This window comes from Nomia melanderi, chromosome 5 (genome assembly GCF_051020985.1).
Source record: "Nomia melanderi isolate GNS246 chromosome 5, iyNomMela1, whole genome shotgun sequence".
Classification (NCBI taxonomy): domain Eukaryota; kingdom Metazoa; phylum Arthropoda; class Insecta; order Hymenoptera; family Halictidae; genus Nomia; species Nomia melanderi.
In genome coordinates this window covers 19,069,095-19,096,736 of record NC_135003.1, presented here as the reverse complement: position 1 = coordinate 19,096,736, position 27,642 = coordinate 19,069,095, and the positions used below count along the sequence as shown (strand labels likewise).

The 27,642-nt window shown below is 31.3% G+C and overlaps 9 protein-coding genes across 20 annotated transcripts; 3 read left to right on the top strand and 6 right to left on the bottom strand.

Annotated features, from left to right (window-relative positions):
• Window positions 1-229: 229 nt before the first annotated feature.
• Window positions 230-3,153, bottom strand: LOC143174162 (INO80 complex subunit C). 3 transcript variants are annotated; one of them, XM_076367830.1, is made up of 5 exons: window positions 3,023-3,153; window positions 939-956; window positions 764-872; window positions 456-523; window positions 230-380 (listed from the first exon to the last, which is right to left on the bottom strand). In XM_076367830.1, exons 2-5 carry the CDS (start codon window positions 939-941, stop codon window positions 249-251), a joined length of 312 nt encoding a protein of 103 aa, XP_076223945.1. In that variant the 5' UTR covers window positions 942-956; window positions 3,023-3,153; the 3' UTR covers window positions 230-248. The 3 variants fall into 3 exon arrangements, with proteins under 3 accessions (XP_076223945.1, XP_076223944.1, XP_076223943.1); XM_076367829.1 differs by having other exon boundaries at window positions 939-1,059; window positions 3,023-3,050; XM_076367828.1 differs by lacking the exon at window positions 3,023-3,153 and having other exon boundaries at window positions 764-945.
• mRpL20 (mitochondrial ribosomal protein L20) lies at window positions 895-5,897 on the bottom strand. Of its 3 annotated transcripts, none has more exons than XM_031971195.2 (4): window positions 5,661-5,897; window positions 5,460-5,570; window positions 3,023-5,395; window positions 895-1,059 (listed from the first exon to the last, which is right to left on the bottom strand). In XM_031971195.2, exons 1-3 carry the CDS (start codon window positions 5,745-5,747, stop codon window positions 5,144-5,146), a joined length of 450 nt encoding a protein of 149 aa, XP_031827055.2. In that variant the 5' UTR covers window positions 5,748-5,897; the 3' UTR covers window positions 895-1,059; window positions 3,023-5,143. The 3 variants fall into 3 exon arrangements, with proteins under 3 accessions (XP_031827055.2, XP_076223941.1, XP_076223942.1); XM_076367826.1 differs by having other exon boundaries at window positions 895-1,025; XM_076367827.1 differs by having other exon boundaries at window positions 895-956.
• Window positions 1,066-3,016, bottom strand: LOC116424588 (uncharacterized). 3 transcript variants are annotated; one of them, XM_031971179.2, is made up of 4 exons: window positions 2,858-3,016; window positions 1,708-2,426; window positions 1,438-1,619; window positions 1,066-1,355 (listed from the first exon to the last, which is right to left on the bottom strand). In XM_031971179.2, the coding sequence occupies exons 2-4, from the start codon at window positions 2,314-2,316 to the stop codon at window positions 1,208-1,210; spliced, it is 939 nt and encodes a 312-aa protein (XP_031827039.1). In that variant the 5' UTR covers window positions 2,317-2,426; window positions 2,858-3,016; the 3' UTR covers window positions 1,066-1,207. The 3 variants fall into 3 exon arrangements, with proteins under 3 accessions (XP_031827039.1, XP_031827040.1, XP_031827038.1); XM_031971180.2 differs by having other exon boundaries at window positions 1,708-2,359; XM_031971178.2 differs by having other exon boundaries at window positions 1,708-3,016.
• Window positions 3,843-5,139, top strand: Tpi (triose phosphate isomerase). The gene is made up of 3 exons (XM_031971194.2): window positions 3,843-3,973; window positions 4,162-4,415; window positions 4,510-5,139. Exons 1-3 carry the CDS (start codon window positions 3,865-3,867, stop codon window positions 4,888-4,890), a joined length of 744 nt encoding a protein of 247 aa, XP_031827054.1. The 5' UTR covers window positions 3,843-3,864; the 3' UTR covers window positions 4,891-5,139.
• A 201-nt stretch (window positions 5,898-6,098) lies between the features above and the next one.
• On the top strand, window positions 6,099-8,324 carry Sas10 (UTP3 small subunit processome component Sas10). Its single transcript, XM_031971174.2, has 4 exons — window positions 6,099-6,360; window positions 6,508-7,112; window positions 7,207-7,928; window positions 8,005-8,324. Exons 1-4 carry the CDS (start codon window positions 6,344-6,346, stop codon window positions 8,092-8,094), a joined length of 1,434 nt encoding a protein of 477 aa, XP_031827034.1. The 5' UTR covers window positions 6,099-6,343; the 3' UTR covers window positions 8,095-8,324.
• A 110-nt stretch (window positions 8,325-8,434) lies between these two features.
• Window positions 8,435-9,757, bottom strand: LOC116424594 (10 kDa heat shock protein, mitochondrial). Its single transcript, XM_031971196.2, has 3 exons — window positions 9,592-9,757; window positions 8,777-8,944; window positions 8,435-8,691 (listed from the first exon to the last, which is right to left on the bottom strand). The coding sequence occupies exons 1-3, from the start codon at window positions 9,592-9,594 to the stop codon at window positions 8,548-8,550; spliced, it is 315 nt and encodes a 104-aa protein (XP_031827056.1). The 5' UTR covers window positions 9,595-9,757; the 3' UTR covers window positions 8,435-8,547.
• A 50-nt stretch (window positions 9,758-9,807) lies between these two features.
• Window positions 9,808-14,364, top strand: LOC116424582 (heat shock protein 60A). 2 transcript variants are annotated; one of them, XM_031971166.2, is made up of 5 exons: window positions 9,808-9,958; window positions 10,473-10,592; window positions 11,721-12,132; window positions 12,263-13,153; window positions 13,239-14,364. In XM_031971166.2, exons 3-5 carry the CDS (start codon window positions 11,721-11,723, stop codon window positions 13,643-13,645), a joined length of 1,710 nt encoding a protein of 569 aa, XP_031827026.1. In that variant the 5' UTR covers window positions 9,808-9,958; window positions 10,473-10,592; the 3' UTR covers window positions 13,646-14,364. The 2 variants fall into 2 exon arrangements, with proteins under 2 accessions (XP_031827026.1, XP_031827025.1); XM_031971165.2 differs by lacking the exons at window positions 9,808-9,958; window positions 10,473-10,592 and adding an exon at window positions 10,630-10,915.
• A 6-nt stretch (window positions 14,365-14,370) lies between these two features.
• Window positions 14,371-17,749, bottom strand: Dbp80 (putative ATP-dependent RNA helicase Dbp80). 2 transcript variants are annotated; one of them, XM_031971176.2, is made up of 10 exons: window positions 17,615-17,749; window positions 17,245-17,497; window positions 16,767-16,990; window positions 16,596-16,688; window positions 16,295-16,512; window positions 16,026-16,203; window positions 15,711-15,948; window positions 15,480-15,642; window positions 15,135-15,396; window positions 14,371-14,831 (listed from the first exon to the last, which is right to left on the bottom strand). In XM_031971176.2, exons 2-9 carry the CDS (start codon window positions 17,305-17,307, stop codon window positions 15,143-15,145), a joined length of 1,431 nt encoding a protein of 476 aa, XP_031827036.1. In that variant the 5' UTR covers window positions 17,308-17,497; window positions 17,615-17,749; the 3' UTR covers window positions 14,371-14,831; window positions 15,135-15,142. The 2 variants fall into 2 exon arrangements, with proteins under 2 accessions (XP_031827036.1, XP_031827035.1); XM_031971175.2 differs by having other exon boundaries at window positions 14,371-15,396.
• Window positions 17,750-18,437: 688 nt separating this feature from the next.
• Window positions 18,438-27,610, bottom strand: LOC116424580 (uncharacterized). 4 transcript variants are annotated; one of them, XM_031971164.2, is made up of 11 exons: window positions 27,461-27,610; window positions 26,426-26,525; window positions 23,303-23,871; window positions 22,323-23,170; window positions 22,033-22,208; window positions 21,774-21,950; window positions 21,367-21,687; window positions 21,130-21,283; window positions 20,757-20,887; window positions 19,314-19,928; window positions 18,438-19,167 (listed from the first exon to the last, which is right to left on the bottom strand). In XM_031971164.2, exons 2-11 carry the CDS (start codon window positions 26,426-26,428, stop codon window positions 18,997-18,999), a joined length of 3,165 nt encoding a protein of 1,054 aa, XP_031827024.1. In that variant the 5' UTR covers window positions 26,429-26,525; window positions 27,461-27,610; the 3' UTR covers window positions 18,438-18,996. The 4 variants fall into 4 exon arrangements, with proteins under 4 accessions (XP_031827024.1, XP_031827023.1, XP_031827021.1 ...); XM_031971163.2 differs by lacking the exon at window positions 27,461-27,610 and adding an exon at window positions 27,025-27,263 and having other exon boundaries at window positions 23,303-23,868; XM_031971161.2 differs by lacking the exon at window positions 27,461-27,610 and adding an exon at window positions 27,025-27,244.
• Window positions 27,611-27,642: the final 32 nt, after the last annotated feature.

Here is a 27,642-nt window from a genome sequence, read left to right as displayed (position 1 = left end):
GTGCAGCTGTATTTATTTCAGGGAATCCCGTTACAAAAAAAAAAATATATATAATTTGAAAAGTAAGTAATCTATAAGTAAGCTTACATAATAATTGATTATGAACAATTGGAGCAAAGACCAAAGTTTCAAACTTCAGTTTGACTTTATGAACTAAGCATGTTTTTGTTTATATTTACTGTACACATAAAGAATTTGCAGAATTGTACATTGTGTCTATTCATTTAAAATAATTGTAACAAATTCATTTAACCGACAATGCTAGAAGCGCCGCGTAATGCTAGATACCCAGCAGTTATATCCATCGGTAAACTTCGGACCGTTGCGAATTCTTCAGCAGTTGCATAATAAAGCTTCGTTTGTGGATCTGTATATCGTGCCTGTGAAGTAATTCTAATTTGTACCTTAACTTTCTAATCGCATTCATTTTATAACCGAGAAAGATTAATACTTACCGGTAACCCAGAAATATCGGAATATTTTTTTGCTGGTCTAAAGCTTGGCGGTGCATTGATAGAACTATCTGGAATTTGTATCGATTAACCATAACACTTTTACTCAGGATTTAAGTACAACGTGTGTATTCTCTCTACCAATTTCAATTACTAACATAGACTAATTATAGTATAGTATAGTATATATATGTATATATATATATATATATACATATAACTTTCTACATTTCTTTTAACTCTTCAGTTGTTCGAATAGTATGAATTTGCTGTATACATTAATTACTGAATTATTTAGAAACAATTCGTACAGTGTACTACTTCCATGGGCCATGGTAAAGCACGTTCCTGAGCCAAGACCTGTTTTAAAGAACGCCAAGTTCTTTTCTTTCCAGTGGTACTTGTTGGCCGGAATTTTTGCTGAAAAATTGGATTCTTGAAGATTGGCTGTGACTTCTTGTTAAATTCCACTGCTTCCTCGCTTACCATTTTTTTTTATTTCATCTGTCCAATTATATACGTTTCTTAAGACACATAATTAATATGAAGAAGACATAAGAATAGATGTTAATTCTAGTAGACAGATTTATTAAGATTAATTGAACCCCTATAATTTAAAATTATTTAACATTGTATGATAAATTGTGGTTTCAGATGTAAACATTCAATCTTCTATAATATAAAAATACTGTGATGATATTTCTTTATTAAGCAGTGACATTACATTTCAATTAAGATGTTTATGATCATTTTTCTTATGGACTATGCAAAACTAATATTTCGTGTACATCGCATCTCAATATACCACAAATTGTCTGTATCATTGTTGTATTCAAATGTTGTACCAAAATGCTGGCCCACTGACTTAAGACAAGTAAAGCAGTGAAACAATTTTGTGAACCTCTGTTAGAAATATATATTAAAATTAATAACTTCAATGTTAGCATTGCTAAATGCACATGTGCTTTCTATTAGATTTAAATACCTCTGAAATTCAAATTGATATTTATATCCTTGCGATAGATGTTTTTTAATAACAATCATTAAATCATCTTCAATTGAGACAAAAGCTTTTTTGCTTGGTTCAATCAAACATAAAATTGAATGATGACAAAGAAGTTGATTGTATTTCATCCGATTGTTCATATTACCAACGTAATTTTCATTCTATATAATAAATGTTAAAGTAAATGAAGCAACAATTAAAAAGTATTTTATACGTCTGATGTGAACACAATTTATAGAATCATATAACCTTTGCAATATATAAGAAAACATGTAATTTCTTCTTAATAAACTCTACATCTTTTGTATGAAACCATAAAATTTTCTCTGCCATTTCTATTTCCTTTTTAGCTATGTCTATTACACTTTTCGTCAAACTGTGATTAATCGAATCTTTCTGATTATACAACTTTGCATTTGAATCGATAATACTATTGCAACTTTTCAGCTTAGTTGTATCATAAAAGAATATATCAGAATTTTCAGTTATAGCTGTACTCTTACATTTTCTTCTTTTACATATTTGTAGATTAACATGCTTTTCCCTGCTTAATGTAGGGGACAGATTCTTCTTTAATCCACAAAACTTATTTCTTAAATTAGTTTTTACTTTCTTTTTATAAGATACATTGTTATTTAATACTTTAACTTCCACTCTTTTTATATTTTCGATATTTCTTCTTTTTGTCTCAACTTTTTGAAGTATTTTTGTATTTATATGTTTTAAGTGTGAAGTTAATATCTGTCTGTTATTTAAAGAAGTCGGTTTATCAAAAAAGTTTATATGTTTTTCTATAAAACATTGTACATTTCTTTCATTAGACAAATCTAAATTTTCTTGTACATTAATTTCTCTCATTTTCTCTATAGTGCATAGTAACCGATGTTTAATTTTACAAGCTCTGTTGACATACTTTATAAATGTAATTTTTGTGTGATTTTTACAAACAGGAGATTCAATTCTTAAACCTAAATTTTGAACAAATGTATGTATAAATTTGTCCACGTCTAAAACAGATAGTTGAAACATATTTCGAATCACTGCATTACAATATTGTAATTATAATGGATATTATTATATGTAAACGTTTTAAAGCATTAATATAGAAAAACATCAGAAATATTAACTTTGTTATGAAATAATTGACAACTTATCATCATGAAGGAAAATCCAAAGATTTCTCATACAACTTCATAATGTTATATAGTATAAAGATTGCAATTAAAAGAATAACTATTAATTTTTCTAAACACAATCTTGTCAAGATATTTCATATGACTCCCATGAATAAGGAATTTCTTAAATATTGTAGGTAAATTATATATTTTGTTTATACGCAATCAAGAAACAAACTATTTATAAAAAAAACATTAGGCATATTAACGAATTATCTTATAACCTCTGAAACAATAGTTTTTTCACAACATTCTTAATAGTTAATTCATTCAAGTTAAAACACTGTTTACAATGTGGTAATTTTTACGTATACATAGTTTTTTACACTATGGTATTTTAAGATAAAATAACATTGTAAAGTGTAAGTATCACTTTTATTGTCACTTACCGTCAATAAATCAAAATCTTACTTCGAAATGAACGTTAATTCAATAAGTGTCAATCTTTCGTCATTGATTGTTCAAATTCAGAATAAACAAGTCAGAACAATGGCGTCATTTTTTGTCACATGACGAACCTTCCATTGGTTCATTTTGCACCAAATAGAATCGTTACTTATCTGTGATAAATCTGAACAAAAGTCATCGATGACTGTTATGCTCTTATAAGTAAACTGAACCGATAAACATAAAGATTTTTAGTAATACAATTGAAAAGATTTTTATCCTCTTCCGTGTTACGCATTTTTTAAGTAAAATACACAAAAATACGATTCCAATTAAAAGTGATAGTCATATCATCTACTCGTATCTCTACTGTATTCTCATTATTATATTTTTAAAAATGTTCATGCCTGTTATCGATTTTACTTGTTAAGATAGTAACATTTATCATGGTTCCAATCGAAATTGTATATTACATTCAGAATACATTTTAAGGCTGGGACAAATGAAAACTAAATATGTTTCAACTTTTAAAAATGTTTTGAAAATTTACATACAACTGTAAAATAATGAACAAATTTATTTAAACAAACTACAGAGGGAAATATACTTTACAAAAGATTTACGTTTTAAATAATTCTGCGAGTAGAACAGTAGAACCGGTCGATGGTGGGGGGTAATCGAAAATAGTGGGGTTTGGCGAAAAGAGGTTGGGGAAACGTGAGCATATTCACCTTCCGTTCTCTTGAAGGTCAGTAAAGTATTTTTCAAATTTCTTCCAGGCTCTGTGAAAGATTGTAATTTTCTTTTGATCGATAGTGTGCGTGGATTAATACATAATACAGCCATGGGTCGCAAATTTTTTGTCGGTGGTAATTGGAAAATGAATGGTACCAAAAGTGAAATAGACAATATCGTCGCTTTTTTAAAAACTGGGCCGCTCGATCCAAATGTTGGTATGTTTTTTCCACTCCGTTATAACAATCCGTATAATTTAACTTTCAAATGTCTCTTATGGTATTAAAAAGGATTACATAGTTTTTTATAATTCTAACATATAATCAAATATTGGTACATTACATATTTGGAAGCATTAAGCAACTAAGATTTTATAATAATATTGTCGACAATATTATTTGAACAGAGGTTGTTGTTGGAGTACCGTCGATATACTTAACATATGCAAAAAGTATATTACCTGCTAATGTTAACATCAGTGGCCAAAATACATACAAGGTAGCAAAAGGAGCATTTACCGGAGAAATCAGTCCTGCTATGTTATTAGATAATGGAATTCCTTGGGTAATTCTTGGTCATTCAGAACGCAGAAATGTCTTTGGTGAAACAGATGAATTAATTGCAGACAAAGTGGCTCATGCCTTAGAAGCTGGCTTGAAGGTGAACAAAATTTTTCTGTATAAATAATTATTTTTTAATAAAGTTTCAGTCAAATGTAATCAAAGAAACTAATGAAAGTGATCTTGATACATAGGTAATCGCATGTATTGGAGAAAAATTAGAAGAACGTGAAGCTGGAAAAACGGAGGAAGTAGTCTTCAGGCAAACTAAAGCTATTGCGGATAAAATCAAATCTTGGGATAATGTAGTTGTGGCCTATGAACCAGTGTGGGCCATTGGAACTGGTAAAACTGCGACTCCTCAACAAGCTCAGGAAGTACACGATAAACTAAGGCAATGGTTTTCTACTAACATAAATCCTGCAGTCGCTGAAAATGTTAGGATTATTTATGGAGGATCGGTAACAGCAGAAAATGCAAAAGATTTAGCAAAAGAGAAAGACATTGATGGATTTTTAGTTGGAGGAGCATCCTTGAAACCTGACTTTGTACAAATTGTTAATGCTAAACAATAAGATTGATATTCCTTATTACAGAAAAGTATTGTTCAATAATTATAAATGCAAGTTAAAACTGTATATTTTATGAGATATAAAAAAAAGTTTACTTTCTTGTTGAATATAGAAATATCAATGTCATGAATATTGCAGTGAAATATTATACTAAAATCAATGATATTTTGTTCTGTTCTTCTTTTTAAGAATATATATTTCTTGTAAATATTTAATCATCTATAGCATAATAAATGTTACAATGAAAGATTATTTTTTATTTGTCAATCAATCCTGAAGATAGAATGCTTGCAGGCATAGGCTTGTAAGTTACGGAACGATCTCCTGCCAGCTTTACTTTTGCACAGGCAATGTCAGATAAACATTTAAATGTCCTTGGTTCCCATACAGCTAAATTTGCCATAGACTTGCGATTAAGTAAAATATTACACCTAGTCAATCCTTCCCTCAATATATTTAAATTACTACCATGTTCCTGAGCAGCAGCATCTATTCTAGTCTCCCAAAGCTACAAACAATTTTTTAATCAACCATGTGATATTTTAACAAATAAATACAATAATATTTTTTACCTCTTTCATATCATGTTTTTTAAGTTCCCTCCCTGCAGTAGATTTTAATAATGCTCTGTGCACATTTCTTATGGTTATGCTATAACAATTTCTTCTCCTGCCGATGTAATGCTGAAAATTGAAATATTCTTTTGAAATACTCTTGAAATACTCTTAAGGTGTTCTTTAAATATTTCAATTGTTCAGAATAAAATGACTTACGGCAGCGAGTTTAAATATTTGTCGTTTTCGCCAAAATTCATCTGGACCTCGACATTTTGTGAATAACTGCGCAGTTAAAAATACCATTTTCTCTTTATTTAAGTAATAGATACAAATGAAGAAATGTACTCGTTTCAACAGTTTCAATATTTCTTTTCCCTAGGCTTGGTATCAGTTAATGTGAGGTTACTTATGCATAACAAAAATCTGTACAAGTTCGTTCGTCGAATCGCAATACCAATATGCAAACAGTAATAGATCTAGATTGGTGGACTACTCGTTATAAAAAAATATAACTTTTAAATTTATTTATCTAAATTCTAGAAAGCTTTCACTTATTTTTCAGCGAATTCATATATTACGCGTGATTGTACAATCAGCTACTCGATAGAAAAATACAAAATTTATAATTTCAATTCTATACTGTTATTTACGAGAAGAGCCCTGAAAGGAATGTGGGTCTCATTGGTCAGCTTTCTTCTTTTCTCGTCTCATTTTCGATATTAATTTGCTATTGATCAATATGTTACACTTAACCGATCAAAATCATAAACAAAATCCCTAGCGAAATACACGCGGAGTATGCGCGTACAAATTATGTATGTGTATTTGATGGATCTGTGAGGTTAGGTAAATTCAAGTTCTCGCGTGTTAATTTTAATGCTTTAAAGATAAATTTCAAAATGAAAAGTAGAAAAAGGTAAGATAATTGTTTGATATAATACATAAATTACTTATGATTTTAAGCTATTATATGTTTAAGTTATATATTGATAAAGATTGCAAATTTTAATTGCACAGTAACATTATTGTATTCCATGCTTTTACTTTCACAATGTTTTAATAGAACAAAAACAATCGAAATGAATGAAGAAATGGATAATTTAGAGGATATAAATATGAACGAAGTCACAGATTCTGAAGATGAATATTCAGAAAATGAACGAAAATTACTTCAGAAGGTTCGAAATAATCGCCCTTCTGAAGACTATGATAGTGATTACGAAGTTTATGGATTGCAAAATAAAAATGAGAAAGATCAAGATGATACGGAAGATGAGGAAGAAGCAGATTCAATGGTATCCGATATCGAAGGGTTACAAGAAGATTTTGACTTACCAAATGAAAAAGCTTGGGGTAAAAAAAAGAAAGCTTATTACTCTACAGATTATGTAGATCCTGATTATGCCACGACCAGTCAAAAAGATTTAGCCGATGCTGAAATGGAAGAAGAAGAAGCTAAGAACATTCAAAAAAGATTGGCAGAACAGTTAGATGATGCTGATTTTGGATTAGATTTTATACAAACGACAAAGGCTAAAAACGAAGAAATTCAAGAAAATGCAGAGCAATTTGTAAAGACTGATCTTAGTAAACTTAGTAAAAGACAAAAACAAGCAATAATGGAAAAAGAAAGTCCTGAATTTATAGCACTTGTAAATGACTATAAAGGTATTGCATATTTGATTATAATCGTATATATATATAATTCTTTGCAAATTTAATATATTCTTGGTATACATTCTATTTATTATTTATGATTTAGATCGCATGACAGAGGTAAGAGATGTATTAGCACCATTTCTGAAGTTAGCTAAATCCAATATACTTAATAATTGTCCTGCAGTATCCTTTGTAAAGACAAAATATGATGTTTTATTGAACTATTGCATTAATATATCATTTTATTTGATGTTAAAAGCAAAAAGACTACCTGTGACTTCTCATCCTGTTATAAAACGTTTAGCACAGTATAGTCAATTGCTGAATCAGTTAGAGTCAGGACAAGAAAATCTAATTCAAGAAATCAAAGAAATACTCAAAGCTAAAGAACAAGGAAAACCATTATATAATGTGTCTGATGGTTCGAAAATAAGCATAGATAAAAAGAAAATATCTAATCATTTTAAAGAAAAATTAGATCATTTAAAAAAACCGACGAAAGTAGAAGTTAGAAATAAACGTTTGTTAGAATCTGAATATGAAATGGAAAGTAAAGAATTTCTTGATGAAGAAGAACATTCGGACGATAACGTGTCTATAAATAAAGTAGAAGATACAGAAAATAATGCGTCTATTGAGGACGAAAAAGAAATAGAAGGTACTAACATGGATGGTTTATTGATGGAAAGTGAAGGAAAGAGGGGAATTACGTATCAAATAGCAAAAAATAAAGGTTTAACGCCACATCGCAGGAAGGACCAACGCAATCCTAGAGTAAAACATAGGAATAAGTATCGTAAAGCCAAAATTCGCAGGAAGGGAGCGGTAAGTATTCGTGTATATCTAACATACCTTTTTTCTTCAGAATGCCTCAAAGACACAACAATGTTTTATGTTCTAGGTGAGAGAAGTGAGAAAGGAAATCACTCGTTACGCGGGAGAAATATCGGGTATTAAAGCTAGTGTAAAGAAAAGTATTAAATTAAAATAAAAATCATAAAATAATTAGAGTTTATATTGAAAATTATAAAACCAGTTTATTTGCTACTAACATACAAGTTTCTCTTACATATAAAACATGAATGTAAATATAGATTATTATTCTTTGCTCTTACAACATTAACAAGATTTATTCTGTACTTCCTTAATGGTACAAATTATTAAGATCATGTGAAAATTTAATAAACCAAAATATACGAAATGATAATTACATAAACATAATGAATAAATTTATATTTTTAGAATGTATGACGTTATGATACTTATATTAACATCAGACCTTTCAAAGAATATGTAAATTTATGGTGTAGTAATGAACAGTGTACTACATATGAGATTAACTAGTATATACGTATATATGTATGTTGCTGCTTTATTACTCTTAAATTTTCCAAAGCACAGTGTACAGTATTTGAAAAATTTTAACATTACAACTAATAAAAACTTAAACTTCTAACTTTGCCAATATATCTGACTCACGGAATAAATGGAATTCTTTATTATCTTCAAGTTCTACTTTAGTTCCTCCATATTCTGGTAATAAAACCACATCGCCGACTTTGATACTTAAAGGAATGTGTTGACCATTCTGAAATAAAACTCGAAATAATTACTATTATCAGTTAATCGATATTAAACATTTATTCATTTGGAAATCAAATATTTTCGTGTACCTCGTTTCGTTGTCCAGGTCCTATTGCCACTACTGTACCTTGTAAAACTTTTGCCTGAGCTTTCTCGGGTAAAACAATACCACCTTTTGTTTTAGTGACAGCTTCAGCTCTTTGTATTAGAACTCTATCAAAGAGGGGTACAAGCCTTTTAATAGCACTAGTTGCCGCCTGAAAGAGATAAATTAAAAAGTATATTTTATAGATTCTCTATAGATTTCCCTATTAAAAATAACATTTCAAAGATAATTAAATAATTACTTCAAGACAATGCATGATGCAATTTTTAGAAACAGTTTTTTTTTATACCAAACTTTCAGGAAACCTTTACATAGATATTACAAACATGCAAATGATAAACTAATACTCAAATATAAATTCATAATATGATATGATACAACCTCCTCAAAATTAGCTTTTAACAGTTATAACGGAAATCACCGCGAATTAGACAAATAAATGAGAAAATTGATTTGTATGGATATTCGTTTGTTTCAGATAGTTTCACGATCATTTGTTTTCTTTTGGTTAACATAAAAAAACACTATGCCGGCCATGCGACGAAGTACATAAAAATTGGCACTTTTTTGAGTTGTCGAGTGAAACAAAACAGTAACATATTAAAATTTTGTGTCTGTTTCATTCATTAAATTTGCTGATCGTGTTATACAATTTGTTCTATATAAAGTTTATCTATTGAAATTATTATTTTGAAGGTTATCTTGAGAGGTGTATAAATAAATGTAACTTGCTAACGCGTAATATAATATGAGCAAGTGTTTAGAGTGTTTAAGTCGTTACAAGTTATTCAGACTTACCATTCTTAATATAAGACGTTATCAAAGTTGTTCCACCTTGAAAGAATACAGCCGGCAAGCACGATCGAGCACGTTGTATAACCCTTGTAGCGAAGCTCAGCAAACCGCTTGGATTTTCTCGAAATTTCCAGTCTCCCCTCTATCTTTCTTTACCCCACCAAACGTTCATTGATTTTGCCAGTTGTATGAGAACCTCATATACCTGAATTACGTAACTGTGGACTCAAATACACGTGACGGCCGCTAGATAGTGCTTTTAGGTCTTTGACCACGTGGCAAGATTAGAAATGTTTGATACTTGTATTCTTAAATAAAACTATACAATTCGCAATATCAAATAGAAAAGAAATATTACTCGAAACAATCAGTATGTTGTTTCTTTATTATAAAATCATGTTATATAGTGATTAATTTACAAGAGTATTAAAAAAAAATAGCCCCGGCCGGCACCGAAAAATGACATAGAAAATGTCGATGATGATTAAAAAGTGTGCAACAAATAGTCACATATACGAATTGCAGGATATCAATATTATATATTAAAATTCTTTGCAAAATGTTTAATATTAAAATTAAGACATGACAACCTTTGATATAAGTGTTGATATAAAGTTCCATGCAGATTAAGATAAAGCTAAATAATACATTTGTTTACAATTTAACTGTTGATCGAGTGGAATACTGTACTGTGAATTTGACTCGTTTATACAAAAAAAAAAGAAAAAAAGAAAAAAAAAGAAAAGAATAGAAAAAGAAAAACACGAAAAACGTATTACTTAATCTTGTTTATGACTAGTTTTTATAGTAGTTTACGAATAATTTATAATAAAAATGTAACGATAATTTGAAAATAGTAATAGGAAAAATGTTATTTATTATAGATAACTGACGATCTGAAGATTGAGAAACACTGCACGGAGAACAAAGTGTGATTGGTGGTTGCCGGACGATTGCATCATACACGTTCCAGTACATTCTAGAAGCTTAAAATCCCACGAAAAGTAAGCAACGTATCGATGATATCTATAAATGAAATACTGCTAAACGAATGAAAACAAGTAAATTACAGAGATTAGATTTCATCCGTATTGTATTTTATTTAAGTCTAACAGGAATTTTCGCACGTTTTCTGATAGAATAGGTAAAGGTTGGGTTAGAATAAGCACTAAAGGGGAGGGGGAACTATTCCATGCGGTAGCGCAAGCTCTTTCACAAAATCTCATTCTCTTGGCGAGACAACGTGCGGTCACGCTGCGACGATTTTCAATTACTTTTGCAGTTGCTATTTCTTAACCAACGACTTTTGCTATTTCATTATATAAAGGTAAATGTATTTTAACCAAACTATTACTCTTCATTTTACACGAAATACAATATAGCTTTGTTGATGCCATTAGCCGGCTAAATAGTATTTCAATTTCATTAGTGCAATATCTATCTTATCGCTTATTTTTTTGTCCGATTTACCTAATTTATTTCAATATTAAAGCAATTTTCATTATGTTTATATGTTTTTAATAAATCCAAATGTATACGTGAAAAACTAAAAATACTTGAAAAGATACTTAAAGATAACGAATTCGCGATAAAAATATCAAAAGTTTTCAATATCTGAATATTCTAAGTCTCTTGTACTATATTTTTGTTTTATAAATTTAATAACGTTATTTGTTGTCTTTCGTTTTTTCCTACTAAGTTGGCCGGTCGGATTAATGCGTATGGTATGTTGTAATTTCAAATAATTAGAAATTAATTATACAGAAAATAAAACGAATCGTGTAATTCATTTTGAAATAATAGAAAATATTACAAAATACAAGTAGTATTCATTGAAGACTGTTAGTCGTCCTTCACGCGTAGTTTACATAACCATATTTATTTTCAAGATGTAATGTTACGTTTATCTTGCGTTTTCATTATTTTAAGTTATTGTTATTATGAAAACCAACTAATTTCATATGTATGTAGAATAATTAAATGATTTTATTATTACTTAAAAGTGTACCATTTTCATAAAATGTTATTTTTACGAATTTTATGCAAGTACTTAAACTTTTAAATCGTGTGTTAAAAAATTATAAAAATAAATAAGTAAATGAAATGTAACAGTTTTTGTTTATTTTTTTCAGATGCACAGATTACCAACTGTGTTGCGTGGTGCTGCTTTGCGTCAATTACAAACTCGTACCTATGCCAAAGATGTACGTTTTGGATCAGAAGTTAGAGCGCTTATGTTACAAGGCGTAGACATTTTAGCAGATGCTGTTGCCGTAACAATGGGTCCTAAGGGCCGTAATGTTATTTTGGAACAAAGTTGGGGTAGTCCAAAGATTACCAAAGATGGTGTTACCGTAGCTAAGGGAGTAGAGCTGAAGGATAAATTTCAAAACATTGGAGCAAAATTGGTACAAGACGTAGCAAATAACACAAATGAAGAAGCAGGCGATGGTACCACCACAGCTACAGTGTTAGCAAGAGCTATCGCTAAGGAAGGTTTTGAAAAAATTAGCAAAGGTGCAAATCCTGTAGAAATCAGAAGAGGTAAAATAATATAAATATAATAATTTTACATAAAGTTGCAATAATGTTTAGACTACAAGTTTTTAAAATTAATTTACTTTTAGTTATTAAGTAATGTAATTCCTTCTGAATCGTCTCTATTATATTACAGGTGTTATGTTAGCAGTTGATAAAGTTAAAGATGAATTGAAGGCTTTAAGTAAGCCGGTCACTACACCGGAGGAAATTGCTCAAGTTGCAACTATCTCGGCTAATGGAGACAAAGCCATTGGTAACCTTATTTCTGATGCAATGAAAAAAGTTGGAAAGGAAGGTGTTATTACAGTAAAGGATGGTAAAACCCTGCACGATGAACTTGAGGTTATAGAAGGAATGAAGTTCGATAGGGGCTACATATCTCCATACTTTATAAATAGTAGTAAAGGAGCAAAAGTTGAATTTCAAGATGCACTTTTGCTCTTCAGCGAGAAAAAGATATCGTCTGTACAATCTATAATTCCTGCCTTGGAATTAGCAAATTCACAGCGAAAACCACTAGTCATCATTGCCGAAGATGTTGATGGCGAAGCTTTATCGACTCTTGTCGTCAACAGATTAAAAATTGGCCTACAGGTGGCTGCGGTTAAGGCTCCCGGGTTCGGAGACAATAGAAAAGCAACACTTCAAGATATGGCAATTTTGACCGGAGGCATTGTTTTCGGAGATGACGCAAATCTTGTGAAAATAGAGAATGTACAGTCGTGTGATTTGGGTGAAGTAGGAGAAGTAGTAATAACGAAGGATGATACACTCTTCCTTAAAGGCAAAGGGAAAAAGAGCGACGTTGATCATAGAGCAGATGTACTTAGAGATCAAATTGCAAATACAACTTCAGAATATGAGAAAGAGAAACTGCAGGAACGACTGGCAAGATTAGCATCAGGAGTTGCAGTTTTGAGAGTTGGTGGCAGTAGCGAAGTAGAAGTTAATGAAAAGAAGGATCGAGTTCACGATGCTCTTAATGCTACCCGTGCTGCTGTTGAAGAAGGCATTGTTCCAGGAGGTAAATAGAATTCTTCCTTGAAATGTCTTTTTAAACTACTGAACATTGCTACTCGTTACTTATTATTAATATTTTCATTTTAAAGGTGGAACTGCCCTTCTAAGATGCATACCAGCTTTAAAAGCTCTTAAATCGTCAAACAGCGATCAAGAGACGGGAATAAAAATAGTAGCGAACGCCTTACGTATGCCATGTTTACAAATTGCTCAAAATGCTGGTGTTGATGCGAGTGTGGTAGTCGCGAAAGTCAGTGAAAGTAATTTAGGCTACGACGCTTTGAATGACGAGTATGTTGATATGATTGAGAAAGGAATCATTGATCCAACTAAAGTAGTACGTACAGCGCTTACCGATGCTGCGGGTGTTGCATCGTTGCTTACAACCGCGGAAGCAGTAGTCACAGAGTTGCCTAAAGAAGAACCTCAGATGCCAATGGGCGGTGGTATGGGAGGAATGGGAGGTATGGGTGGAATGGGAGGTATGGGCATGTAAAAAGTGAAATCTCACAGAAAGACTGACTTTCATATTGTCATTAATATTTGGCCAATACCGCAAATTAATCACAAGGTGAACTTTCATGTTGTACATGGCGATTAGAGTTGTAAAATACACAATTACACTTTCCAATTATGTAATCAGAAGGTCGAATGTGTTTAGTAGAGTTATACTTAGAAATGAAAGATACAGAGACAGACAGGAAACAAATTAGTTGTCTACACGTTGTAATATTTATTCCATAATCATCTTCCTTTGCGTTGCATTTATAAATATATTATCGTTCTACCGAAAGCACACGTATTTAAAAGAAACATGTAAATTTACTTTTACAGTTTATACGAATGTTGTACGTGGAAAAAATATTACAGCTTTCTCCAGTTCTGGATAATTAAATGAACGAAATTTAAATATGAAATTTAAAGATTTGTTTTTAACGCGATAAAGCACGTATTTTCGCCGTGTTAGATGTTAATCGAATCGATTTACCGTTATGCCGTGAACAATTTGTCATTAAGATGTAAAAGCAAAGTGGTTCTTGAGTTTTTTTTTATTCAGAAAAGGAAAAAAACTCCGTCTGCGTGAATGAAAGAGAATGCAAGTGTGTACCAAACATACGTATTGAGAATAGGGTAGAAAAGCAAGTTCTCGTAATTTTTTTAAATGTTACAATTTATTTTCCATTTTTTAGTCTGAATAAAAATATGTTTAAATCATGTCATAATTGTTAATCGCTGACAGAGATATACCTCCCTCTATTAGAAAATATTAATATAAAATCTTTACAAGGTTTAGTAAAGAGACAGTGTTGCCAGGAAAAAGTCGATAAAACTAAAGTGCGAATAACATACCATCATATTTGACATGTTTAGGATGTACGATATTCGTTACCTTGCCACATACAAAAATGAAATTAGAATCAATCTTATTTCAGTATAACTGTATATTTACCTTTCCCTCTGGCACTGTTCGCATTCATTTCATAAACTGAGTTTGAATATTCTGTTACAATCTATCTATATAAGATAGTCGAGCATACAAAATGTACTATTTAGTACATTTATCATTTTTCCTATATCGTGTAATTATTTCAATCGAAGGAATATCATGCGAAGCAAGTTGTCTTTCAATATAAAAATTATAATTAAATTAAGACAATCATCTTATTATGTATATCTCTTTCCTATAAAAGTTATTTTGTTATGTAATATGCAAAACTATTTCTTTATTTTCGATATTTTTAAAATTCTGTGATGTATCTGATCCAAGTGCTATATATCAATGAAGTGTTGATAGTATAAATTGATAGTATAAAGTCATCACAATTGAAAATATAATCATGAAATTTATCAGTAATATGTATCATTGCAACAGGAATACAAAGAACTAATACATTAGGAATACGATCATCTATTCTTTTTGGAAGTATTACGCATATTTCAAAGGTCTACAAATATTTAATAAAAAGCATAATTGTATGTCTTACGCGCTAATCTAGGCTCCAATCTTTTCAATTTCATCCGCGTCTTCCGCGTTAAGATAACATATCTTTTTGCCAAAATGTGCCTCGATATCTTTGCATATTGCCATTGCGTGTGGCGAATCTACCAAATTAATGGCGATTCCAGATTTACCGAATCGTCCCGTTCTGCCAATTCTATGCAAATACGTTTCGCAGTCCGCTTGTCGATTTTGATCCATAGGTAGATCAAAATTGACTACTATTGTTACTTGTTCAACGTCGATACCTACGAGTAACATGTTTTTAAACAATTACAATTGTTCAATCCATAGATGATGACATTCAAATCTATTTTATATGCATGATTACCTCTAGCTAAGACGTTCGTTGTGATGAGAACTTTTTCGAGGCCAGCTCTAAATCGATCCAAAACAGATATTCTTTGTTCTACTGTTAATTCACCAGATAAGACAGCTACCGCATGACCATCCTTTGTCATTTTTTCGGCTAACCAATTTGCTGTTTTTCTAGTCTACAAATAGGTATAACACATTGTAAACAAGGAACATTTCAATGTGAATGTAATTTGAAATAACTTACATGACAGAAAATGATCGCTTGACCTATTGTTATCACACCATAGATATTAGTAATAGCTGCATATTTTTCATCCAAGTCTTTACACTTTACGTAATATTGTTCAATGTTATCTAAACTTTCTTCTTCTTTCAACAATCGAATTATCAAGGGATTATTAACAATAATTTCTGCAAATTTCATTACTTCTGGTTCATAAGTAGCAGAAAAGAACATCATTTGACATTTGCGTGGAAGTTGCCTGTGCAAATACAGTATGTAATATGTAAATGCATACAATATTGAGAAATCAGTTATTTTTTACTTGACTTGACTTACTTGTGAATGCGAATACACTGATCTTGATGGCCTTGTGTAGCAATCATTACATCTGCTTCGTCTAAAACAAATACCGATATTTCGCTCAAGCTAAAAAATTTAAATTTAACTGCCCAATCTAAAACTTTTCCCGGTGTTCCTATGATAATGTGTTCTGTAATTTTTGATCCACGACTTACTGAAATAAATATCAATTAGAATAAGTGTCTACTCTTTACAGGCACATCGTATTCTTAAAAAAGGAAAGTAATCCAGAATATATATATTACTTTCTTCTCCTCTAACTGCATATTTAATTTTTATTTCATTGCAAAATGCAGACATTTTTGCTGCTACTTCTCCTGTTTGTATTGCTAACTCGTATGTTGGCGATAAACAAAGTACTTGAGGATAATTCTTAGTTGTGTCTACTCTGCTCAACATTGCTAATACAAATGCTGCTGTTTTGCCAGTTCCAGATTGTGACTGAGCAATCATATTTTGAGGCCTGTAGATTAATCATTCAAATTTGTAGTAGTTTTAGATGTGTTATAAAATACCATTTACACGATATAATATGAAGAAACTTACGGATCTGCAAGTAAGGTAGGTAATGCGGTTTCTTGAATTTTTGATGGTGCATTAAATCCCATTGCGTACACTCCTTTTAACAAAGCTGGTTTACTGTAATGTATATCATACAATATAACTTCTTTATAAAGAATTTAAAATATGAAAAAGTTATAAATTAAAAATATTAACAGATGGAGAGCTTCAAAACTTTTGACACTGTATAAAGGTGAAGATGGGTCCTTCCTTTGAATTTCTATGTCCTTTGTTGTTACTACTAAACCCTTACGTATGACTTTTTGTAACAATGATTTCTCTGCTGGCGAGATCTGTTCTTCTGTTCCATCTTCATTCTTGGTCTCTGTATTACTTTGTACATTTTCTGCAGGTTGTTTTTCTATGTTTAAGTTAGATACCTGTTAATGATTATCAATTAGAACGAAAAATGATTTTTTGCAGTTCGATAAAGCATTAATATCTCAATGTATACCACAACAAAAGGGAAAACTTCATTTACATGTACAGTGTTCAAAATCTTAGTCTATTAATTAAATGTTGGGTCCAGTGAGAAACATGCATAAACAAAGCAGTGTGAGGTTAAGCCGGGCATACATATGTATATGTATATTTGTATGCTATACATAACTTATATACGAGACGAAATTATTACCTTTGCAGACAATTTTTCTTGTTCATCCACATATTTACTCCATTCAAGTTTAGCCGAAGCCATATTAACATCGGCACGTAGTTAGTACGTTAGAAAACAACTTTCCTTTCACTCAGAATGCCAAATTGATAGAGTACATACACACTTCAGCATGAAATAATGTTATCACAGAGGACTTTTACATTGGCGAACTCTGATCATTTTCCAAAACCAATTTTTAGTGCGCATGCGTGTACTTAACATTGAAATTAAACTGAAATGAAAAAATATTAACACGTGAAAAATGAGGGAAATTTCTATATTATGATTTTGATATTAAAAAATGATAAAAATTCTGGGAAATTATGTAGTAACATTGAATCAAACTCGCCTCAATGATTCCCCACTACCTAACCAAGAGCTGCCGAGACTGTGTACCTATGCGAGCAGTTCTATGTATGTACCTAATGGTGTTCAATGGAAACAGGTAAAAATTAGGTATCAAGGGTGTAACTTTCCTTGAGGGGAAAGTTACTATGGAGATTGCGAGCTCTTACTCCTACTATATAACATAACAGTAAAAAATCAAGTATAACGCTTGTTATTCGTGCATCAAAATGAATTCATTTTATGCGAGGGATTGCAAAAATGCGAAATCATGGAAGTTGATTGTCATGTAACGTTTGTTTGCTGACAGCCTCATCGTACGGCAAGAAGCGTAACTAATGGGTCGCATAACTTACTTACCAGCACTTACCCGGAACAAACAAACAGATAAGGGGACATTCATTTAGATTATTATTCGTGTATTTTACTTACAATCACAGAACAGAATAACTATGAAACTGACTAAAATTCAAAGAACGTAATAATAAATAATAATATTATTGACATTTCTTGTCGATTTCAGAATTCATTATATAAAATTTTCTGTGTAAAGTGATTTTTAAGTACTTGTTTCAATATTGCATATTAAATGTAATTTACCGTAACAATATAGACGTATAATTATTGACAGACTTGTCTGTCACGGATATAATCATTTTTAATATTTAATTATATATTAATATATAGTACTCTAGATCTATAATTTGCGTAATTCGCAGTTTATTTATTGACATGTATGCTCTTTTTTTGCGTTCAAAATTATAAATTCACCAGCTGTATATATTATACGATATATAGTAAACAGTAGCTTTTAAATGCACAGCACGTTGGATCTACCACATGTATTTTCATATGAAATATACACTGCATTTGACATATGTACAAATTAAGTTGCTAGGACATTTTACCTTCGTTCACGAAGATATATTATACAATTCATCTGCAGCCAAAAATATGTTGTTTTTTTTCTAATCTTTGCATAATTATATATAGTCGCTTTTTCGATTTTATGTATGTGTGCGTGTGTGTATGTATGTATATATTTTTTTATGCATGTGTGTATGTATGTATGTATGTACGTATGTACGTATGTAGGTAGGTATGTAGGTAGGTAGGTAGGTAGGTAGGCAGGTAGGTAGATAGATAGATAGGTAGGTAGGTAAGTAGGTAGGTAGGTAGTAGGCGGGGTGTGTGTACGTGTGTGTGTATTTATGTATGATGCATATATACCTTATCCTAGATAAGTATGTAAAATATGAAATGCACACTGAATTATACGCAGGCTGCTTCAATTAAATCGTGAAATATTATTTTTAAACACAAATGTAACTATACTATGCATTTTTTGGTATTTGAGATACAAGGTTGGCTTAGCTAGTATATCCTTTAAGAAACTTTCACAATAGCCGTGGTTTTAGTTCCGCTTGTTTGTGGTACAAGGCGAACGGTTATCAGTGAGAGATCTATCATTTTGCGTTGGTATTTTTTATGAAACACCATGGCAGCGGACTGCGTCTTAAACACAATCGTAGCGCTACGTTCACCCATTTGAATGCTCTACAACACGAATAACATACACAAATAATTATGAAATGAGAAGATAGAATATATTTATTAAAAACCAAAACGATGGATAGATTTATTACAAGATCATAGTAAAATTGGCAATAAATGTTCTTATGGAAAAATAATGAAATAGTCACCTCAATTGTTCCAATCCCTTGACACATACGCCTAATTTGTGTCTCGGATGTACTTGCTGCTAAATTCTCTACTTTCACAGTATTCGTCTTTATTTCTGGTAATTTCTTTTGTTGAATTGGTGTCTTTTGAAGTACAACTCTTTGATTGCTTTGAGTATTGACAACAACCTTTTGCGCATTGACATTCGTTACTTCTTGTACGCTGATGATAGTTTTCTGTAGACCTGTAGATGGTTTTTGTTTAACGATTCTCTGTGGATTATTGCCAATCTTCTGTCCAACGATTGTCAATTTCTTCGACAGATCTGACTGAGTTTGTAGAATTTTTTGAGTTGTACCCTGTACTGGATTATTTACTTTACTTTGTAATACCAGTTGACCTTTCTGTAGATTCGATACAGTCTTCTGTATAGTGGTTGCAATCTTGTGGGTATTCGATAACGACTTTTGTATTACGACTCGTCGCGTTCCAGACTGCGCATTCAAAGTTTTTGTAGTATCACTGGTTTGGCCAACTGTATGTCCAGAGTTATTATCCTTTGTAGAATCTATCGAGTCACTGGGTTGTACAGTTTGTATCGTTCTGACAATTCGCACACACGATTTCTCTGCCGCCTATAAGAAAAACAATTAAGATCAAGTCAGTTGAGTCACAGAACCATATTCCAGTTATGAGAAATACCAATGGTTGAAAGTATCGTTTATTATTCTAATAACAATTCGTCGATACGTCACGTGTTTCGAGAATATTATCGTGTAATGCATGGTTGTTGAAGTATTTTTAATAAAAATAGCTTTACGAAAATGACAACAAATTTGGAGGAAATGAAAAGGAACAAAAAGTACTTAAAAAATACATTTTATTGAAACATGAGTAAAAAATATACAGTAAAATCTACTAAATGTATATATATATATATATAGATATATATATATATATGTATATATAATTTATTTATCCTTATTTTATTTGAAATTCGTATATTTTTTTCATTCTGCTGATAATAATAAATATTTAAAATTGATATATTTCTTAACAGCGTGTAAAAAAATGCAACAGCACATGGTGATTAGGTAAAGAAGAAATGATTTAAATTGTAATGTGCGCTAATAATCTTTGACAGATATGCGTATACAATTGCAAACATATCAATGTATTTATATATACAATATACTCGAATAGTGAATATTATACTAGTATAATATAAATAAAAAAAACTTTAACAGGTATAACAAACCTACCGGTTACATTTTTCATCAGTGCAATAAGCATATATTGCTTATAATGTTTCGAAGCGAAACAAAAATTAGTAGAAACGAAGATTTCTTTATCTTATTCAAAGATTTACAAAATTACATACTTTAAAAAATTGTACTTCGATTGTATTTCAAGTGTTCCGTATCTCTAGTATCGGAAAAAATACAATATTTTTAGTGTTGTACCTCTGTAGCTTGTGTATTGATAGGACGACCTCGTCCTCTGCCAATACCGATATGACCTTTGTTCGTGGAAACATCTTTTACCACTCCCATAAGTACTGACACCGACTTTGCATCCTGTGCGCTTTCGCTTGCTGCAAAACCATTTCATGTTAAGCGTATATGCACATATATTTCCTCTTTGTACATATGTTGTATATAATACTTTAGTGTTATTAATAGGCGTTGCAAATTCCATGAAAGATAATAACAGTATTCGTACAGCTCTAAAATACTGAATATTTTGGTGTCGAAAGTAAGTATATAAGCATATACGTTTTAAAGTTTCCACGGTTGTTAGGAAATCGATATTTGGAAAAATACTAAACATACGTACATGTGTTACTTTCGTTTTTAGCTTCTTCATTTTGTTTCTCCATTGCAGCCATTTTCCGCCTATTCTCCTTCTCGCGTAAAATCTTTTCCCTAAGCCGCTTTTGTTCCTCCATTTTCTTTCTATACTCTTCCATCTCTGGATCACTCTCTTCGTCCTGGCATATTGAATTTATCAAAGATCGTAAGATATAATAGTTGAAGGGATCAAAGGAATATGATAAAATGCAAATCTATGTACCTTCTTTTCGTTACTCGTAGTATTCAATGTATCCACTGTTCGCACTTCATGAAGATTCCTATTGTTGTTAGCTTTCGTGCGTTTTGGACTTAGATCGCGTAAAGATCGATCTACCGGATCAGAAATTCTTTTTTGGGGTAATCTAGTTTTGACTAAAGTATTCATAGGAGGTCTGTTACTAGGCGATTTTTGTGCATGGTTTTGCTCGTAGCTCTCCCGGTATGTATTCGAGGGCGGTGGCCTATTCTTTTGAACGTAATCGCTTCTAGTTTTAGACGGCAAGTCTCTCTCGCGATAATTCTGATGGGCTCCTCTATGATCCTATTGCGTTATTTTGTAAGAAATAAATCGTTTGATTGGTAAGCAAGCAAGTTTCTATTGTAATCGATCGTACGTGTTTTATTTACCTCCTGGTAACTGTCTTTCTGATCCCACTGACCCGATTTATATTTCGAACTGGCCTCGTAATTACTCTCTCGCGTGTAATTACTTTCAGTGGAATACTGTTTACCGAGAGTTCCACTCTGACTACTCTTTTGGGGCTTGTTTTCTTGCCAAACGTCTGAGAAGTACGCGTAAGGATCCTACACGGAACAATTCACATCGGTTATTTAGCATTCTGTTGGAAATTGATAGTCGCACAGTTGAACGCTTCCGGATACATACGTCACTCTTATTTTGTTGATAATTTTGTTGATAATGCGGCGGCCCTTGTTGAGTCTGATTATACGAACTCTGATTTTGATAAGACGATATGGGTTGTGAAAACTGACTAGTAGGAATTTGTGATGACAAAGGTGTTTGTTGCTGTTGTTGAGCAGAATCCCATACCAGTCTTGCTGCTTCACATATTAGAAAAGTATTAGTCGTTAAAATAAGAAACCGTGCGCATCTTTACTGTAATATGTTATCTATACATATTAACGAAAGATGAACAACTACTTTGAACAACTTACCATCATTGGTCGATTGAACGGCACCTCGAAAGTGAGGATTGATTAAAATCTTGTGGCCTGGAGGTAAAGGTACATTGGGTACATTGGAAGCAGGTTGTTGCGGAACCGGTAACGTGTTAGTATTAAATTGGCTGGTAGGTACTTGATCGGAATAGCCGGACCTCGAATCGTAAACAGGTCGGTTCTCAAATTGTGTTTCTTGAAAACTTGGTCTGTTCTCGAAAGGTGCCGGATTGGATATTTGTACGTTAGGATGATTAATGGGTGGCCCCTGGGAAGGTTGTCGTGGAAACCCTTGCAGCGGTAACGTCTGATTCTGATTTGCTTGCAACAACGGCACCGAAGCGACAGATACCAGTGGATTTAGATTTCCAAGCAACGGCCCTCCTGGATTCCCTTGCAGCAGCGGAGCTTGATTATTTTGCATCAGACGAGTTTGATTGTCTTGTATCAGGACGCTGGAGTTTTGGAAAGGGCCCGGTTGGATTTGCCCGTACGGTGGTTGATTCGGTGGGTGGTTGTAAGCTGGTCCTTGCAACGATCCTGGCAAATTACCTCGAGGTCCATAATCTAACCTTGGCCCGATTATTCGAGGGCCTACTTGACCTTGAAATTGATTAGGGTTGAACTGCGGTCTACTATCTACAAAATGTGTAGGGCCTTGGAGTGAACCATTTGGTGAATAATGCTGGAAAGGTTGTACTTGAGAATTTGGTTGTTGATAGATTATCTGCTGATTTTGTACGTTGTTGGGTACTCCGAGAAGAAAAGGTGGTCTGGCTTCGAGTAACGGCGGTCTGCACACTGGTGCTTGATTATCGAAATTCATATTGCGCACGTTGTTAAATCTAACATAACATTTCACAAGTATTAAAAGAGAAAGAAATAAATTGTGTGGCAGAAGAGAAAGAAATAAATGAGAAGAGAAGAAAAGAAAAAGAAAGAGAAAAGATAAGAATAGGAGAATCGTTCACAAGTACCTTGGATTAAAATTCCCAGAATTCTGCGTATTAAATCTTCCTCCACGGCTTCCTCTTGTACTTCGACCTCTTCCACGGCCTCTGCACACTAACTTCGATGGTTCAGATGTTACAACATTTTCCAAAGTGTCCGGTATGTTGCTATTCATTTTTGGAGAAACTATGGTTCTCTCGTTTTGGAATCTATTCCTTCTTTCCTTGGCCTCTTCGCATTCATCATCCTCGAAACCTTGTCCAGTCGCTGCGTAGATTTTTGCATTTTTCTGTAACTTTTCTCGCAAATCTCCTTTGCCAATATTAGTAGAAGTATTAATATTGTCGCCTGCTGAACGTTCATCTTGTTGACGCGGTTGATCATTTTTGTACTCGTTAATTTCATCTCGCTCGTAATATTTCGATTGAACTTCTAGTCGATCTCCATCTTCGTAAAAGTCATTGTCATTACTTCTACTCGTCTTGCTTCTACTAAATTCTATATTTTCATCTTCACCATCTAAGTCGTCGAGTGCGTCGGTAACTCCTAAGTCCAGTACATCATCTGTCTCCTCTTCTCCCTTATAGCTATTCTGCTGCTCAGGGAATTAAATTGCCAAATATTTGTAATGAAAATATGACATTTAGCCGTAGTCGTTACAATCTACTTTTAAATAACATATTGGCTGGTAGATAAGGTGATATGTGTATATATGAATATGCATATGAATATGAATATGAGTATGAATATGAATACGAATATGAATATGAATGCTTGGAAATGATTTCTTTATGAAGAAAACGAACATGTGTTGTATGATGTTTAAACATAATATCGCAATACTGAATTCTCAAGTTTCTGTTGCCTTTCCATTTATAAAATTTGTCTAACCAAATGTAATCGCAAGTATTTCGCTAAAGTTCACCGTTAAACATGATTCTGCTTTGTGCAAGCGAACACCGAATGGAGGTATATATGTGTAGTTAATTATCTGAGATATATGTAACAATCAATACTTAATTCAGATGATAAAGTACTCTTTTTTGAGTGAACAGCTTCTGAATATCTTAGCTTATACTTAACAATAATCAGAAACATTATAAAAGTATATTATACATGTAATATAACTCTCCATAACAGCAATATGATATATAATAGTCTACTATCTTTTTATTAATTGTATACATTCGTGTCACAGTTAAAGATTCTTTGTTGTCATAATCTTTCATATACTTAAACAGTCTAATTCTGATAGAAAAATAAATTAAAAGTTCTCAGTACCATAATATTTCATATTGCTGTTTATTATGAAAATGAGAATATATGTGTATATATATATATATATATATAATATATATATATATAAAATATATATATATATATATATATAAAATATATATATATATATATATATGTATATACGATCTTACATACTACGAAAATTGGTACAATTATCTATCAAAACATAAACAATATTAATATTTGTTACAATACCACTTTATCAGTACAGATTTTAAAACATCTGTACATAACAGTTGAATGTTTTAATAAAGGACTTCGTAATGCACTAATCTTTATTGATAAATTCCGATCGCGTGTATTATTGTTTAAAAGGTAACTCACTTATAGTTTATTGTAACGTATAACCTTATACAATGACTACATCATAATTGTAACAGCACAATTGTTACTCGTCAAAATTCTAGCTTTTATTTTAATATAATGCTACAGTTTAATAATGTTTCTAAAATTTAATATTTCTTCAAAACATTCATTCGAGTTTCATTAAAACATTTTTCTGCTACAGATTGTTGTACCTAAGTACACTATTTGAAACAATCGTGATAGATAAATACATAGATTTTAAATTACAGAACTTATAACGTCTATAACTATAATTTTTTGAAATAATGTAAATACTTTCACAAAATTGTATAATACCAGTTTGTTATTTACAATTAACTTTAATACCGATTACAGAGATAAATAATTAAATTGTCTTTTGCAATTGGCAGGGAAAAGGAAAATCATACAGATACATTTCTATAAATTTGACTTTAAATGATCAGATAATATAGAAAATTAAAAAATTGTTCTGAATTAAAATTTCCCGAGATTACCATATGAGAAACTTGATTTACAATGACAAATACAATTAAAATATAGAAAATAATAAACTCAGACATTGTCTGCCATTATAAATATTATATATACTTTAAAGTATCAAAATAAATGTTACAGAAAAATTATAATTACTTATATTTCATTTTCCCTACTGTAATTTTGATCAAATGTATTACTTATCCTACATATTCCACAGATCATTTCCGCATTGTATTTTAGCATTTTCTTTATATCATAATAAAGCAAAATCACAGTATGAAATTCTTGCTTGTGCAATGATAGCTTTTGATTTATGCGCATTTTCCTTTTAATTTTACATTAAACAAATTACAATCATGTAATTTGAATAATTTTCAGGACTTAGATTATACGTATGTCTGCGAAGGAACACAAACAATTTGTTTGACAATTCCTTTACTTGTACACTTCTTTTGAACGCTTTAACATGAGGCATGTATTTAATGGAATTATATACATATATATATATACATGTATATATATATATATGTATGTATGTATGTATATACAATTCATTATATATAAAAAAAATGATTGACTGATTTTCTCAATAAAAAAAATACATATGGTAATTTTTGGCCTATTATAGCTATCACATACAATACAAAGAAGACACTATTGATGGAATAAACTTAATAGTGCTGAATTCCCATCTTGGACGCTGAAATGTATTGTACATGGACAATACGAATATAAATTACATTAAATTTAACCCATTTACATTAAATAATCTTTTCGCTTTGATGTAATAAAAAGAAGTTAATATAGTTTTAAATCTGTCGTAATTCGCAAAATAAGTTTTCGATAATAATTCTATAGTTAAAACAAGTAATTTTATAAGCATAAATGGATTAATTAATCTTTAATATTCTTCATTCTTAAATAAAAGTTTTAAAAGACTTATTATTAACTTTTAATATGGAATACTATTGTACGATAGTTCATGACATACAGTGATGTGCAATTTTTCATTTAATAACAAAATAATGCTGCAGCAAAATGCTCACCATCTCCAATTCATAATCATCTGCCAATAGGGCCTCTTCCTCATCCTTGCCTAGATCGTATTCGTCATCTCCAAGGTCTTCATCCAGTAAAGTATCATCGCTACAGTAATAAACATTGAGACATTTCAAAAAGGAAAAGTAATAATTTTGTTAAATAAAAATATTTTAATCTTGCTTAGAGCATAAACAGGAAGTTTAACGATCTGTTTATAAACATTCGTGCCAAATGTAATTCTACTGGTGTTTGACTGAATGATGTAAATGGGTTAAAAAATAGTATACAGCGCATGTTGTAAGTAAGAATGGTATTACATTCGGTACTTATTTCTCACAAATGTACATTCTATGAAATATAAGTGTAATAATTTACAAACGTAGGAAAAAATAGTGTAATGAATGATGTTTTATAAGACACAATATAAGTACGTCATTAACAGAAACGATGGTTACTCTAACCTCCACTCTTATTAAGATAATCAAGGGTTATTTAAGGAGAAATACGAATATGCAGTCATAAAAAATATCCTCACTGATGTAGGAAGATTAAAGTAATAACAAGAATATTCATATCTCAAAATAGTAGAAGGGAAATCTCTTACTGTTCCGACATTCTACATGCAATCCTTGATACTTGAGTGAAAGTCCGCAGTCTGTGATGGCTACGAGACAGTAAGCTTTGCGTGGGTCGCATCGATAAAATACTTCGATATATCGTTTTTATTTATCGAATTCTCAAAAACTTCTCTCGATTCTAAATGTTCATGTTTTTCTTCAGTTTCGTTTGAAAACAGTTTTTCGCATTTCATTCTTGCCATCATATTGTGTAATTATTGTACAATGTAATAAAAAATACCATATATTATAGAGAACTTTATTTATTTTATTTACATGACGACTAACAGCATTACTATTTTTAATAATATAAACTTAATGTTGATTTAAATAAAGGAAAATAGTATCCCTTACTCTTTCTTCGTGTAAGAACGCCTAATATGACTTGGTAAGAACAAACGCGTACAGCACGTGGATACTTACATTTAAATCTAAATAGCATTTAAGGTATAAATGCCATGTGGAATCGAATTTTAACCGAACAAATAATATTATTAAAATACTGTTTTATATAGATTAAATCTGGGTAATAACTAAATGAAATAGTTTTATATTTTGATTTAGAGAGGGAGAGAGAAAGGGAGAAAAGGAAACTTTCGTACGCA

Bases quoted from the DNA above. Each gene is read 5' to 3' on its own strand.
- Sas10 (XM_031971174.2), top strand. The intron at 7,113-7,206 runs GTATTGCATATT...TTTATGATTTAG, and splicing joins ACTTGTAAATGACTATAAAG to ATCGCATGACAGAGGTAAGA. The intron at 7,929-8,004 runs GTAAGTATTCGT...TTTATGTTCTAG, and splicing joins AAATTCGCAGGAAGGGAGCG to GTGAGAGAAGTGAGAAAGGA.
- Tpi (XM_031971194.2), top strand. From the start codon at position 3,865: ATGGGTCGCAAATTTTTTGTCGGTGGTAATTGGAAAATGAATGGTACC. The intron at 3,974-4,161 runs GTATGTTTTTTC...TTATTTGAACAG, and splicing joins GCCGCTCGATCCAAATGTTG to AGGTTGTTGTTGGAGTACCG. The intron at 4,416-4,509 runs GTGAACAAAATT...CTTGATACATAG, and splicing joins CCTTAGAAGCTGGCTTGAAG to GTAATCGCATGTATTGGAGA.
- LOC116424580 (XM_031971161.2), bottom strand. From the start codon at position 27,116: ATGCGACCCACGCAAAGCTTACTGTCTCGTAGCCATCACAGACTGCGG. The intron at 21,284-21,366 runs GTACATAGATTT...TCAATATGCCAG, and splicing joins CTACGAGTAACGAAAAGAAG to GACGAAGAGAGTGATCCAGA. The intron at 20,888-21,129 runs GTACGTATGTTT...ATGGTTTTGCAG, and splicing joins TAAAAACGAAAGTAACACAT to CAAGCGAAAGCGCACAGGAT.
- Dbp80 (XM_031971175.2), bottom strand. From the start codon at position 17,307: ATGGCTTCGGCTAAACTTGAATGGAGTAAATATGTGGATGAACAAGAA. The intron at 16,991-17,244 runs GTAATAATTTCG...AATCATTAACAG, and splicing joins AAGAAAAATTGTCTGCAAAG to GTATCTAACTTAAACATAGA. The intron at 15,949-16,025 runs GTAAGTCAAGTC...GTATTTGCACAG, and splicing joins CAGTGTATTCGCATTCACAA to GCAACTTCCACGCAAATGTC.
- LOC116424594 (XM_031971196.2), bottom strand. The intron at 8,692-8,776 runs GTACACGAAAAT...GTTTTATTTCAG, and splicing joins GACCTGGACAACGAAACGAG to AATGGTCAACACATTCCTTT.
- LOC116424582 (XM_031971166.2), top strand. From the start codon at position 11,721: ATGCACAGATTACCAACTGTGTTGCGTGGTGCTGCTTTGCGTCAATTA. The intron at 12,133-12,262 runs GTAAAATAATAT...ATTATATTACAG, and splicing joins TCCTGTAGAAATCAGAAGAG to GTGTTATGTTAGCAGTTGAT. The intron at 13,154-13,238 runs GTAAATAGAATT...TTCATTTTAAAG, and splicing joins AGAAGGCATTGTTCCAGGAG to GTGGAACTGCCCTTCTAAGA.
- mRpL20 (XM_031971195.2), bottom strand. From the start codon at position 5,747: ATGGTATTTTTAACTGCGCAGTTATTCACAAAATGTCGAGGTCCAGAT. The intron at 5,571-5,660 runs GTAAGTCATTTT...TTCAATTTTCAG, and splicing joins AAATATTTAAACTCGCTGCC to CATTACATCGGCAGGAGAAG. The intron at 5,396-5,459 runs GTAAAAAATATT...AATTGTTTGTAG, and splicing joins AAAAACATGATATGAAAGAG to CTTTGGGAGACTAGAATAGA.
- LOC116424588 (XM_031971178.2), bottom strand. From the start codon at position 2,487: ATGTTTCAACTATCTGTTTTAGACGTGGACAAATTTATACATACATTT. The intron at 1,620-1,707 runs GTTATATGATTC...TTTATTATATAG, and splicing joins TTTTCTTATATATTGCAAAG to AATGAAAATTACGTTGGTAA. The intron at 1,356-1,437 runs GTATTTAAATCT...TATTTCTAACAG, and splicing joins TATCAATTTGAATTTCAGAG to AGGTTCACAAAATTGTTTCA.
- LOC143174162 (XM_076367828.1), bottom strand. From the start codon at position 941: ATGGTAAGCGAGGAAGCAGTGGAATTTAACAAGAAGTCACAGCCAATC. The intron at 524-763 runs GTACGAATTGTT...TACAAATTCCAG, and splicing joins GCCCATGGAAGTAGTACACT to ATAGTTCTATCAATGCACCG. The intron at 381-455 runs GTAAGTATTAAT...ATTACTTCACAG, and splicing joins CCGATATTTCTGGGTTACCG to GCACGATATACAGATCCACA.